We start from the raw sequence: 15,673 nt of genomic DNA on the forward strand, positions 1-15,673 counted from the left end.
TCCCAAGATTTAACGCAGCTGCATACACAAGGCAGGATTCGAACCCGTGACCTTGTTTAAGCACCTCAAAGGGTGGGATAGCTGGTCCTAAGATTTAACGCAGCTGCATACACAAGACAGGATTCGAACCCCTGACCTTGTTTAAGCGTGGATCAACCCCTACCGCTTGTGGAACTGTGTTTGAGACTTTGAGCTACTAATTAATGTTTTTTTTTTTCATTTACAAAGCTACCAAATTCAACCAAAGAGACGAGCATGACATTCAAATGTTGAAAAATATATCCTATAAGAGATACCTCATAACACTGTGCTAAGTGTCCTATTACACATTCCATAAAGTGAATGTTGTGTCTTTTGCACGGTCACTTGTATGTTATCGCATACATTATACTGTAACATTACAGGTTCAAGTTTTTACATCCTTAATTAATAGTGGAAATTATATTTGCATCATGTATTTTTTTAGATTACATATGATACTTTTCATTATTTAGACATATAATTTGGCTTTTAAAAGTTGAAAAAAGTTATATTATCTCTCTCAATTTACAAACAATATCAAATTTATTAATATATTCGTGTCATATGATTTAAACATGACTTTTAAGATTTTTTTTTTTTAAATGTTCATCTCCTTCTCTATTAAAACTAATGATTTTTGAAACAAATATAATTTTCTTGATATTTCTTTGAGTGATTTTTGCGTGTTAATAAGTAATGCATCTTTGATATTCAAATGAAAAATTCAAAAACATAAACTTTTTTGGTATTATATTTGTTTCAAAAGTTGTTAATTTCAATGGAGAAAGTTAACGATAATTTTAAAAGAAAAAATTCATTAAAAATTATGTGTAAATCATATATAATAGAAATATATTGAAAGATTTGACATTGTTTATGAGTCAAAAGGATAATGTAATATTTTTTTAAAACTTTTAAGAGTATTACTGAATTTCAAAAAATAAATGTGTATCAAGTAAAATCTTTAAAATAAAAAAAGTACAAATATAATATACTGTAATCAATAACATTCGGGTTCATGATATATACACCTCCTTTTTTTTATAAGTACACCTCCTTTTAAAAAAAATAATTAAAATTTTAAAATATTTTTAATTTTTTGTTTTAAATTTTTTAATTTTAAATTCACAACATTTAATTTAATACTTTTTTTCACACATATTTCCTCCTTTTTTCAATTTTTACATGCACCTCCTTATTTTTCTTTCACTCCACCTATTTTGGTAACATGTGAAAATTGAAATAGAAAAAAAAGTGTGTGAATAAGAAGAAGAAAATAGCAAATTAAAAGTTGAAACTGTAAAATTAATTTTTTTTTAAATTATAATTTTTTATAATTTTTTTAAAAGGAAATGTACTTATAAAAAAAAAAGGAGATGTATATATCATGAGCCTAACATTCGATTGATAACCCAACACTAAAATTAGTCCACTAGTTAATTAGAGTTTTCTTTTTTGTTTCAAGTCTTGTGTACGATCCAAATAAAAAGCCCAACAAAAACATCAGCTCAACAGTAATCTTCTTTCTTAAATCTAACATGACCAAACACTTCCCACCATAAGATTTTGGCTAGGTTCGTAATATATACACTTTTTTTTTTTTATATAAGTACACCTTTTTTTTTTAAAAAAAAATTATAAAATATTGTAGATTTTTTTATTTAAAATTTTCTAATTATACACTTTCAACTTTCAATTTGCTACTTTTTTCTTCTTTTTTACACACTTTTTTTTTTTAGTTTTCACATGTTACCAAAATAGGTGGATGAAGGAAAGATAAGGAGGTGCATATAAAAATTGAAAGAAAAAAAAGAGGAAAGATATGTGAAAAAAAAATATTAAATTAAATGTTGTGGATGTAAAATTAAAAATTAAAAAATTAAAAATTAAAAATTAAAAATTAAAAAATATTTTAAAAATTAAAATATTTTAAAAATTTAATTATTTTTTTTTAAAAAGAGGTGTACTTATATAAAAAAGGAGGTGTATATATCATGAACATTTTGCCTATCTTAACACAGCTGTTAAAAACTTGGGCCTCCAGCCCAGATAGAGAAAGGGACACCTGTCAAGATTTTATGGGCTCAAAGATACACTGGCCCGTGGAAGGACAAAAGAAAAAAAAAAATAATAGTATCCACTCTACACCCATTGGGCCTCTACGGTTTTCGGCCAAGAAAAAGGAAGGCAATTATAATTTATAACCCAAATTACTATAATCCTAATCTAACTTACCACTAATTTATTTTCACGGGCACAATTCCTTACCTTTTATTAGCAAACATTTTAAATACGAAATTTTTATTACTCAAAATACAACTTTTTTTTTGGTATTGAAAGTTCCAAGAAATTTAAGAAACATTTGTCGTAGAAGTCACAAAGCCTCAACAACATTTGTTTCATGCATGATATCAAACTATCAATTATCAAATCCTTGTAAGTATAATGAAAAAGATAGATTTTTTTTTTCACACCCTGGAATAGTATATATTTAACTTCAAATTAGAAATGTTGTATATCCAACAATATAGAGAGGAATTCAAAGAAAAAATATTACTAGTTATGTCCTTATATATAAGATTCTTTTTACTTTTTTTATCTGTCTCTCTTTATAAGATTTTTTTTTTCTAATTGTTAGCTGAATTAATTATATATTTTTTAAAATATCTTTATTTAATAAACAATTCTTTTTATAAAAAAAATAATAAATACTTGAAATTAATTGGATTAAAGTAGAATAAAGATCTCTCTTCTAAACATTGATTAATTAAAAAAGAAAAAATTTAATTTAAGAGATATTAAGGATAATTTTAAAAAATAGTTTAAATTATTAACAAATTTAATATTCTTAAATAAATTAACTAATTTTCTTAAAATGTATAATTTAGTTAAAAATATTTTATAATTAAGAAAAAAAATGTATATGTTAAGTGTGGATTTGGTGTATGATAAAAAGAAAGGGAAAAGGATAAATGAGAGCTAAAAAAACTGTCAAATACCACATAACTTAGAAGAGTGAGAGATGACACTCAATTTTTTTATACTTATATAGTTATAGATATAGAAATATTATTGAAAATACAACAAAGTTACAAGACAACATTTGTGATAGAAGTCACAAAACCACGACAATGACCAACAAAGTCATCACCCCATTACCTCTTTACACACTCATACAGCATGAATTCAATGACTGAATTACATGCAAAATTTATTCTTCATCTCACTTTTCACATTACACACAAACATTGTTCTCATAGCAGAGAACATCATTGTCATTGATTTACTCTTCCATGCGGATTAGGCACCTTATGCCTTCTCCTTTCAGCATAAGTTCAAATGCTTTGTTGATCTCTGAGAATGGCACAGTGTGAGTGATAAATTTGTCCAATTCCAGCTCCTGCATTAAATGTACAAAAAATGATACAAGAGATTAGCATAATAGATAATAAATGCTAATAATACACTATCTGACATACATTTAAAATTTGTTAAAGATCACAAAATTATACGAGTCTTACATCTTAATTAATGATTCTTTCTCTTGATTTTACGATTTTCATGAAATTTTAACTAATTAAATAGATTGTGTTAGATAGGGTTGTTAGCACTCTTCATTTAACCAAATATAAGATCTAGATGTGTGATCACCTTGTTGAGGTACTTCTCCACAACAGAAGGAATATCACTGCGAGGTTTGTAGTGTCCATAGAAGGTACCCTTAAGAGTTCTTCCTTCCATGAAATTCATAGGATGAGTTTTGAATTCAACATCCTTCTTTGGCACACTGACTAGTACAGCAACACCCCAACCCTGAGAATAAGAAGCATTAGAAGTTTAAATTTAATAATAAGATCAACTACATGCTGATCTAACTACTAACAAGGGTAACAATAATAGCTATGAGGTTTCAGGAAAATACATCATGAGTACATTCGAATGCTGAGATCGATGCTTGGATGTTTCCAGTGCATTCAATAGCACGATCCACTCCTCCATTAGTCATTTCAGCAAGGACCTTAAATGACACATATCACAGCAAGATAGAGAGTTAGTTCTCATTTTTTTTATTTGAAAGGAGAGCATTAGTTCTCTTGGCATCAATTAAATTACAATGTATAAAATAAAGTTATTTGAAAGCTTAACAAAAGTAATGAAATAATAGAGCTAATATTATTCTTTTAATCCTTCAAAATTGCTTTAACAACACCAAAGTTCGAACCAAATATCCTGTACATACTAATCCAACCTAAGAATCGATACTATTTGTGGACTTATAAAATCAAACTTTGTTAAATTGTCTATGAAGTATGCACTGACCTGCTGTACTGGTTTGTCATGATCTTTGGGGTTCACAAAGTCAGTTACCCCAAATTGTTTGGCTGACCAAGAATAAGGAAATGGAGATTTTCATCAGTAATTGAATAGCATTATAATTAGCCATTTAATCTTTAAAATCTAAATAATAATTAAATGAACAAAGTATAGGTATAATTTGTTGTTGATACAATTCTCAACTCAAGTTTGAAGATTTACTTTGGTAATTGTTTAATACCAAAGTAAATTCCAATTTTAGTTAAAGAACTGTACCACCAATTCTTGGCATAATTGAATATACCTTGTTCAAATCGATTGGGAAGTAAATCAACCCCGATGATTCTTGATGCACCAGAAACTCTTGCCCCTTCACAAGCCTAAAATGCAAATTACAATAAGGTAAGAACTATTGCCATTATAGTCTTTTAATTTATTGTAGGAAAAAGGCAAAGAAGGATAACATACAGCAAGACCAACAGCTCCTAATCCAAAGACAGCAACAGTAGCATTAGGCTTTGGCTTTGCAACATTTACAGTAGCACCAAAACCTGCATGTACAAAATTGATACATATACATTAAAAAAAACATCTATTGCTTGCAACATTTTATAAGCATTATGACTTGTAGAGTGTATGATCCTCATACAAACCAAGAAATTATTATATAATTCAGGAGTACCACGTGACATGTGAAAATTAGTTGAGACTATGAACATCTGATGATTAAGGCTATATTGTTACAAACCTGTGCAAAATCCGCAACTGACAACACAAACTTTGTCAAGTGGAGCAGCAGGGTTGATCTTGGCAACACATCCAGCATGAAGAACAGTGTATTCACTGAAAGTGGAGGTTCCAACAAAGTGGTAAATGGGTTGTCCATTTTTGGAGAACCTTGTTTTGCCATCACTAAGCATAACTCCTCTGTCAGTGTTGATCCTTAGCACCTCACACAGGTTGCTCTCTTCTGACTTGCAATGTGTGCATTCGCCACACTCCCCAGTGAATATTGGAAGTGCATGATCACCTGGTTTCAGATGTGTCACACCCTCCCCCACGCTCTCCACAATCCTAGTTCATTCATTGTAATCCACAAAAAACATAAATTGTCACCAACTTACATTTTCATACATATTATTATCATCATGTCTGAATTTTACTCTTTATATTATGTTGGACTGTAATAATTAAGCATCACATAATTTAGCATTATGACTTAAAAGTAGGAGAAAAGAAAATAGAAAAAAAATATAATATATATTTTTAATTTTTTGGAGACAAGTGAAAGAAAAACATAGAGAGAAAAAATGACTTTTAGAGAGAAACTTTTTTTAAAAAAAAATCGTTTTTTCTTCCATTTAAATTTTAAATATTTTTCTTTCCTCTCACACTCCTTCCACTCATCCAAAATAGGGTTATTGAATTTACTTGATCAACTGTTAAGTAAGTGGAAGTATTTTGTATCCACAAAATATGAATTATTTAATTAATTATCAATTGAAAAATAGTTTTCTCCAAAAGTAACTTACCCTGAAGCTTCATGACCTAAGATACGAGGAAACAGTGGATTCTGGCCCTGAAAAAAAAAAAAAAAAAAAACACCATGAATGCCTGGCCTCAGTAACATCAACAGTCACTTCATAACTCAGAAATTATTTATGAAATGAAATTTAGAGTATGTTTATTTTATTTTATTTAAAAAATACTTTCTTTAAAAGTAAAAAATGTAATATTTTAAATTAAATTGATCAGCACATTCAATTTTATATTATAATTAATAGTCTAAATTATAATTTTTTCCTTTATTTGATTTTTTTTAATTTATTTTAATCTTTTATCTGTTAAAATGTTCATTTTAATTTTTTCACTTTTTATATTTAGATCGATTTAATTTTTTTTAAAATAGTCATTATTTTTTATTTTATAACATGATTTTGAATCAATTTTTATTGATTTAAGATTTGAAACTTGTAATTTAGATTCATCCATATGAAAATCATGAAATGTATTTGGTGCTTAAATCTAAAATAACTATAAATATGATAAAAAATTTGTGAAAAATATATTTCATAAATAATAGTTAGAAATTAATTTTTTTAAAATTTCTTATTTTTATCATGTATATAATAATTTTAATATAAGTGAATTTAATTACATTCAATAGTTTTCATATAAGTGAATTTAATGAGACATATTTCAACTCTTCAATTAGTCAAAAAAAAAAAAAGAATTCAAAATAACCAAATTGACGTAAATTTAAAAGATAAAAGATCAAAATAAATATTTTAAAAAAATAAAAAATTAATATAAATCTGAAAAATAAGATAAAGAACTAAAAAAAATATAATTTAACCTAATTAATACTATTTTAAATTGTATGGTGGACAAAATAAAAATTTAATTTTTATAATAGATACATAATTTTAAATATATAAATTATATCATAATTTAAATTTATAATAATTAAATATCTTTTATGATGTAAATTATATTTAATATTTATAAAAAATGATTTATGTTATTATTTTTTTGTGTACATCTAGTTTATACTACTATAATATAAGGCTATTTTTAATTATTGATAATTTTTAAAATTTAATTTAAAAATATAAAAATATAAGAAATCAAAATTTTTAAAAATGTATTCGTTAAAAAATATTTCTGAATTTCAATATAATTGCTTTAATTTATATAATCAGATAGTTAAGCATGATGAAATTTTGAAAGAAATAATCCTAATAATTAATGACTCACGTAAGAATAATATTCATAAACGACAAAGATGCTTTGAAAGAAACGTGTGTCCTACAAATTACTATAATAAATCTGCATATGTCGATTTGCCGCGTTTCTAAACCAATCAGACCATAAAATGTGGGTCCATCATATCTTAAAGGATTTGGTTATTTTAAACATTATTAATTTTTTTAAAATACATTTGGCTAACACTTTAGTTTTTAAAAATAAAAAATTAAAAGAAAAGTCTTTGAAAATTCGAATTTCATTTGTTTTACTTAATTTTCTAAGAGTGATCATTTACTTTTATTTTAATCTTTAAATATATGCTAATTAGTATTTTAATATTTGCAATACGCAGATTAAATATTTTTTATATGCACTAAAATTTATAATAAATTATATTTAGAAATAAAAAATTTATATTGAATATATAAATTATATTTAAATTTTGTATAAATAAATACTTTTAAAATAAAATAATATTTTATATTTATGATAAATAATTTATATCATAATATAATATCATTTTTATTTATTAATAATTTATTTTTAAAATACTAAAATTAATTCATAAATAATTAAGATAAATAAAAATCAAATTTGATATAAAATTAAAAAAGATTTATAAATCATCTTGTCAAAAAAAGTCTCTAATTAATTAAAGATTTACTATTTCAAACATCCTCTAAAAAAATACTATTTCAAAGATATTTTTTTCATACTTTTAAAATTAAAGTGATAGTGATATATATTATTCATCATTTAGGAGTTTGAATGTTCTTCTATTTTTTTATTTTTAACATATGTGAAATAAATAAATAAATATAATAATTTTAAATAATAAACTCCTATATATTAAGTACGAATAATTATCTTATATAAAGGTATTTTTAAAATTTTTGTTTATAAATTAAAATTTAAAATTTTTAAAATAAATTATTAATAATTAAAAATAATCTTGTTTTATAATATAAATTATTTATCTTAAATTTAAAATATATTTTATATATTTAAAAATATTTATTCGTATAAATTTTAAATATAATTATATAATCAAATATAATATTCATTTTTATATATAATTTATTATAATTTTAATTATATATAATAAATATTTAGTCCGTAAAATGTACAAATTAAAATACTAATTTCTTTATATACATAAAAAGTACTTTTTGATATCTATAATATATTCATTTTTATTTTGGTCTTTTTATTTTTTTATCTTTATTATTTTTTATTTCTTGAGTATTAAAAAATAAGAGTATATATATTTTTTGTAGTAATATGTTAACATTATTTTCCCTTTACTAAATTTTTTATTGTATATTATTTACATGCCTTTCCTTCTCAGTAGCTAGCAAACTACAAAAAGTGGGATACATCTTGCATTATTTTGGAAAGAAACTCATTGCAGTTGTACGACTTTCAGTTTGTTTAGATTATTTTAGAGAAGAGATGAGATTAATCCCTTGAAAATGTTAAGTACCAGTAAAGTATTCTTCTATTCACAGTTAAAGTCCAAAATCCTCTCACATTTATAGAACATGTTTAAATATAATTTTTTAAGTATTTTTGGGAAAAAAATAGAAATAATAAATAAGTACGTATTTTTATAAGTTAACTTATAAAATTTCTCCCGTATTAGTTTATTTTGTGAGTGGGGAGAAGAACGGTGACAGACAGACCCGTATTAGTTTATTTAAAAAATTATTTTCAATTTATAGAAAAATTTATTCTATTTTTATTATTTTCTCTTAAAATGATTATAAAAAGAGTTACTTAAACAAACTTTTAAAGAATTCAAGTTATTAGCAACTTATGTCGCGAATACTAATAAATTATTGATTTGAGTAGTCTCTCTTTAATCAAAGTCCCATATTTAAGTTTTATATATAAAAAAATAATTAAAAGAAAAAACTTCATTAAAAATTGATCAACCAAATTTTTTACAGAAATTAATTATTAACAAAATTGATAAATATTTCATATCAATAACATAATTAAAAAGAAAATTATCACAAATTTATAAATCCAAAAAAAGTATGATTATTAAAAAGAATTCTAGTCACTCATCATTATATATTAGACAATTAAATAATATAGAAATGATGGAAAGTAACCTTTTTTAACAAATCGATTTTTGTGGATTTAGATTAGATTCAAATTCATTATTCTAAGACGGATAACTTACGTACTTACCTTAGCATCCCACCAGTAAACATCAGTACGGCAAAGGGAGTTGAAGAGGATCTTCAAACGCACTTCTCCTTTCTGGGGTGGAGCTACTTCTATCGTTTCTATTGACAGTGGCTTCCCTGCTTCCCATGCCACCGCAGCTGCATTTTACACCAAACCATTACATTCCATGCATGCACCTAAATAATCTTCTAACACTTCGACACTTTAATTACTTTTATACAATGCTACGTAACAATAACAACTTTGGCCACACAAGCACATTATTGAAGACATATCATGACTCACCTCTGCACTTGATCACCTTACCAGCAGTGTTTGACATGTTTACTATGAAATTAATTAGTGATGAGATGATTCTGCCTTAAGTGATGGATGCCTTATTTATAGTGCAAAATTTGGGATTTTCCGTACGAGAAAAATCACTATATAATGAGAGTGATGTGCATTATAGCAGTGACAATTGTTGGCCCAGAGAGCCATCAAAATGGATAAGAATTAACAAGGACGATTCTCTTTAATTATTTCCCACTAATTAATTAGGATGATTGTCTTTTTTATTTGGTATGATATAGATGTTTTTAAAATTTAAGTCAAGTCTAAATAGATGGGTTAAAACTTATATTTAAGACGTGTTTAAAATTATATATAAAAAAATACTATATATGTAATCGAATATAACTTAACTCAATATAAAATAATAGGATTATCTCCCATTAATTTATATAGTGTATTATGATTATATTACTTATCGATAGTGTATAAGTTAAAGAATCATTGTAAATTAATATATATATATATATATATATATATATATATATATATATAATTTATAAATAGATGAAATGGGGTGGCAAAAAGTAGCATTGGATTGATAAAACAAATTGAAGATTAACAAAATCGTTATTTTTTTTTACAAGTAATAACATTACAACATTTTAAAAATGAGAGGATGAAGTGTAAAATTCATGAAATTAAATAACATATTTCGACATTTAAACCCTAATACATAATAAGGATTATAATTACCATTTCATCCTACAAAATAAGGATGGAGACAAGGGAAGATGAAAGATACAAATCATACAGATGGCTGTCTAGATAGTAAAGCTAAAAGACGTCTCTGGAAGATACTCAATTATGGAGCTGCCAAACAAAGTAAAAGCTAAAATCATTGCTAAAAAAATATCACACTCCAATTTTTGGTCTGTGATAATTGTAAATGTGTTGTCTTTGAACATATGATTCCAAAAACTTTCGTTTTTACCGACTTGCTGTAGTGTAAATGGGTAATGAATTCGTGATATTTTAATTATTTGTTACAGCTTCGAACTCTAAACTTTGTCAATTAAGAGAGAATAATCCATGAAATGAATATTCTTATTTCAAGAAATTAGTTTGGTTTTTGACTTTTGATCTTATGATACTCTAAGTAATAAAAAAAATTAATACTTTTAGCTTGTTTATTTTAATTTTTATCCATATCTCATATATATGTATATTTCATCATGGCATGATTTGTAGTGTTGCATAACTGGTTTTATGCTTTGCAGCCATGTTTGTTTGTTTCATTGTTTGATTCTATTTCCTAAATGTCCTGTTCCTTAAATTGTAAGGTTCCCTTCCATATATAGCTGAGGTTTCTGATAAGTGATTTATTTGTTCAGTACAACTTATGAGTCACATATGTGCGTGGCCATGTATGGCTTTTTCTACGTTTTGAATTTCGCGACGCATGTTCTAATCTTGCATTGCATGATTCCCAGGTGTTGCTAATTTATAGGTTTTTGCAAAGAGGATAATATATACAGATAACCTTCAAAGTGGGTATTGTCTATCTTTTACATTCCAGCTTTCAATTTATAGGTTTTGTCCATATATGCATTTTTCTTCCATTATCACAGATTCAAGACTCGTGATTAATTAGACTATCTTTTAATAAAAATCATTAGGTTATAATTTAGTGATAGAATTAAATTAATATGCACAAAGTTAAAAGTTTGAAATTTATTAATATTATTATGTAATTTTTATAAATTAAAAAAAAAACTACTTTCACATCATAATTTTTTTATGTTTTAGAATTTTTTTTTTACAATTTTTCTTTTTATGTTTTACATATGCAAAGTAATATTTTATTACTTTTTTCATATATACTCCTATTTTATAATTACTATTCCTACTCTATAATTGTTCTTTATTTACATATTTTAAGATATTAAATGATAGTATTGATATATTAAACTTAACATATTAATATTAAATATTTTATAAAAAATGGGGTGTGCAAAAATCTTAAATATAATAAATTATGGTCCGAAGAGAATATCTTTTAATTATTTGATGGTCATAAATTGTCTGTATAAACTATCAATCAATAAAATCCATCATTAGTGCAACTCTGGTTATTAAAAAAGGCAATAAATTCATTATTGTAATTTATAATTGAATGAGGGTATAAAATATTACCTTGTTCTTATCTTTTAATTAAAAAATTATTACTTTGTATTACTCTTAATTAAAGTTTAAAATTCGAAATTTATAATCGGAAAATATGTGGTTGTGTGAGAAACATCACTAGAAACTAGTTAACATCAAAATGATGGATAGTTCACCCTAATAAAATCCCTTCGTGCCATATCATTGTCTTAGTTTCATGGTTTAAGGTTTAATTAATTTGTAAGTTTTGCTTAAAAGTGGTTTTAACCAAGAGCATGATCTTTCAGCGATTTCTTTGGTTCTACTTTCTAGTGTAAAGTCTTGTCTAATTAGGTCTCTATGAGGATAACAATGGGCCACCAACGGCTACAAAGTCGCGAAGGTGAATGAATGGCTATTGTACGTAAAGCTTCTTTATGTCCGTTCACCTTTTTAATTAAAAGAAATTGCATCTTTAATTCGGATATGATACAAATAATTAAGATAATATGTATAAGTTTGAATCTTGTTGTGCTTTGTGTATGCAGCTGCGTTAAATTTTGGGGTCAGCTATCTCATCCTTTAAAGTGCTTTTAACGTGCTATCGGCGATAGATATTTCAAAGACAAAAAAAAATTTAAATCTTGTTGCTTAAAAAAAACAGCAAATACCCGTCCGTCTCCACGAGAGATTTGTGTATTTAATATTGAATTGAGTTTCAATTAAAAAAAAATCTTATAAAAGATATTTGGGAGGAAAAGAAAACTATAATATAGGTTGAGAAGTAAAAAATATAAAAAGAATGTGAGTATAAATGTATGTTCGCTTCTAAATATTTCAACTCTAAAAAAATGTTATATATGCACCTTCTTTAATTTTCAATAGATATACTTTTTTTACATAATTTTTTTAATAAAAAATATTTTAAGAATCATTAATAATTTGGTTATTTAATAAGAAATAACATTTTTTTTCCTAATGCACGTTATTAGGTGGATAATACTATATAGATTTTTTGTTGTAAAGAAATAATATATATATATATATATATATATATATATATATATATATATATCCGTTCTTGAACTCAAAATTTAATTTTAAATATTAGGATTTACGACATTTTCCTAATTATTAAATTATGACTTTACATTTATTTTAACTTATTTGAGTTATTTTGAATTTTTTTATAGATGAGTTATTTTGGTTTGCTACTCTTGTCAGGGTCATACACACTTCTCTTACATATTATGGTCACAAATAAAAAACATCTCTTACATTTTTTTCTTTTTTTAATGTGTAATCATACCCCTTGTGATCCATAGAAAAAATCTATCATCTTTGAATTTCTCTTACCAATTTTTTCATCTTTTGTAACATTGTAAATTGAAGGATGTTGTAGTTGTTATATTTATTATGGAAAATGATGCATTCTTTGAAAGAAGACGCCAAAATTTCTTCCGAATTATTAAAAAATTGATTTAAATAATAAAATATTAAATTAAATAATTATTTTATAATATATTTATTAAAAGATAATAATATTTTAATAATTCGACCTATGATTTGGAATATTATTCGGCCTGTATAGCAGTGTTCATTTATTATATGTGTTGGGTTGAGTTGTTGTTGGGTGTTGAGAAACTCTACAATTATGAGATTCTTAACGAGTTTCTAATTCTTTAGAAGAATCACCGAATAGATATCAAGTTTGACTTGTAAGAGAAATGTATTTAAGGCCTTTTTTCATAAATGGACTTCATAAGTTCATTTCTTCAAAGGAGTTAAAGAGAGAGTAGTGAGATGAGCTCTAAGGATTTTGAAACCTTCCTTTGTTCTTCTCAAATTCTTAAACAGAGATTGAAACTTGGAGTGTTAAAAATTCGTTTCGGAGCTTGGTGCGAAAGCTTCATGGAGCCTCTTCTTCTTCCTCTTACCTTTGGACTCTCAGATTGTGAGGCTTGAGGGTAAGGTAAGCTAGAACTCAACTTCTGATTGATTTGTGTTCTATTATTGCATGAATTTTATTTTTTTCGTGGCTATGGATTTTTGAGATGGAAGATTGGACAGTTTGAGGGTTTTTGGTGTTCTTTGTACAAAAATTAAGAATTTGAAAATCTACTTGGTGTGTTGTAGTTGCAGGTCTCTTTTTCTTTAATTTTTTGAATTGCATGTTATTATAATTTGAAGATTCTGAGGTTGCATGCATGTATTATTGCACAAATTGAGAGGATTTTGGAGATAGGATGATGTTCATAGATGTTGGGTTATTCTTCAACTATGTAGGAGTTTCTGGGTTTGTAAGGCTAAGCATGAGTTTCACGCACAACGTGGGAAATTGCAAATTTTTTACATGACTCTTTGGAAGACTGAGACTTAGTGTGAGATTACACACTTAGCGTGAGAACTTATTCAAATAATTTTCTTCTCTAATTCAGTTGGTTTTTTACTTGATGAATGAGTTGTATGGTGAACACTTGTTGTTTGAATTGTTTTATTGCTAAATGATGATGAATAAGTTGTAAGGATGATGTTATATGATAATGAAATCCATATGTTAAAAGTTGATATGTTGTATGCTCACAATTATGTTGTAAATTACTAGTTTAAAGTTGAGTTGAGTTGCAGGTCATGTGGTTGTGTAGTTGTGTTGAATATTGTTAGAAGAAAACAGAGAAGAAGAAAAGGAGACTTGTGTAATATTCGTTTTTCATTTCCTCAACTGATTCAAAATACACTTTACAAGTATTTATATATTTTCTGTTACACTCTAACTAACTCTAATACTCCCCCTCAAACCTAAGGTGGAGACAAAGTATACACTTTAAGTTTGTCTCGAAGATTACAAAAGAAAGTGGATGACAAAGGTTTTGTTAATATATCTGCTACTTGAGCAAAAGCTGGAACATGTTGAACAATCAAATTTTTTAAACAACTTTCTCTCGAACAAAATGTATGTCAAGTTCCATGTGTTTAGTGCGAGAGTGCAGCACCGGATTGTGAGACAAAGCAACAACACCAAGATTATCAAAGTACAGAGTTGGAGTGTCAGAAACAATGCCAAGTTCCTTTAACAAGGATTGAATCCATATGATTTCAATAGTAGCATGAGCCATACTTCGATACTCAGCTTCAGTGCTAGAACGAGCAACAAGAGATTGCTTTTTAGAGCTCCAAGAAACTAAATTGGGACCAAAGAAAACACAAAATCTAGAAGTTGACCTGCGATCATCCGGATCACTTGCCCAATCTGCATCACAAAAAGCTTCTAAAGAGTATTTGGTGCTAGAAGTTGCTGGTTGAAAAAGTAAACCATAGTTAATAGTGCCTTTGAGATAGCGAAGAATTCGTTTAACAGCTCGCCAATGACTGTCAAGAGGATTACTCATGAATTGGCACACCTTGTTAACACTATAAGCGATTTCGGGACGAGTCACTATTGCATACTGCAGCGCACCAACAATGGAACGAAAAAACTGTCCATCTGAAACTGTATCAGTGCCAAAACGGCTTAACTTGAAATTACTCACCATAGGAGATGATATCCATTTTGCTTTAAGCATGTTGGTACGTGATAATAACTCACGGATGTATTTTGACTGAGAAAGAAGAACAGCACCAGAGGACATATGCTTAACTTCAATACCCAGAAAATACTCAAGGTTTCCAAGTTTCTTAAGAGCAAAAGAAACATGTAACTTGTGAATGAGATCAGTAATTAGAGAACTTGAGGAACCTGTAATGATAATGTCATCAACATAGATCAAGACATACAAGCAAACATTATTCTTGCAGTAGATAAAAAGTGAGGGATCACACTTGCTGGGCACAAATCCAAACTGCTGCAAAGTTGAGGTAAGACATTCATACCAAGCACGTGGTGCTTGTTTAAGGCCATAAAGAGCCCTATTTAACTTGCACACCAACTTTTTGTTTGAGACTTCAAAATCGGGAGGTTGTTCCATATAAATGTCTTCTG

At 26.5% G+C, this 15,673-nt stretch overlaps 1 protein-coding gene across 1 annotated transcript; it reads right to left on the reverse strand.

Annotated features, from left to right (window-relative positions):
* Positions 1 to 3,044: 3,044 nt before the first annotated feature.
* LOC109813968 (alcohol dehydrogenase 1) lies at positions 3,045 to 9,712 on the reverse strand. Its single transcript, XM_020378313.3, has 10 exons — positions 9,565 to 9,712; positions 9,280 to 9,416; positions 5,868 to 5,914; positions 5,084 to 5,409; positions 4,804 to 4,886; positions 4,640 to 4,715; positions 4,342 to 4,403; positions 3,944 to 4,039; positions 3,673 to 3,834; positions 3,045 to 3,421 (listed from the first exon to the last, which is right to left on the reverse strand). The coding sequence occupies exons 1-10, from the start codon at positions 9,599 to 9,601 to the stop codon at positions 3,305 to 3,307; spliced, it is 1,143 nt and encodes a 380-aa protein (XP_020233902.1). The 5' UTR covers positions 9,602 to 9,712; the 3' UTR covers positions 3,045 to 3,304.
* Between the last annotated feature and the right edge of the window lie 5,961 nt (positions 9,713 to 15,673).

This window comes from Cajanus cajan, chromosome 9, assembly GCF_000230855.2.
Source record: "Cajanus cajan strain Asha chromosome 9, NIPB_CcT2T_4, whole genome shotgun sequence".
NCBI lineage: Eukaryota > Viridiplantae > Streptophyta > Magnoliopsida > Fabales > Fabaceae > Cajanus > Cajanus cajan.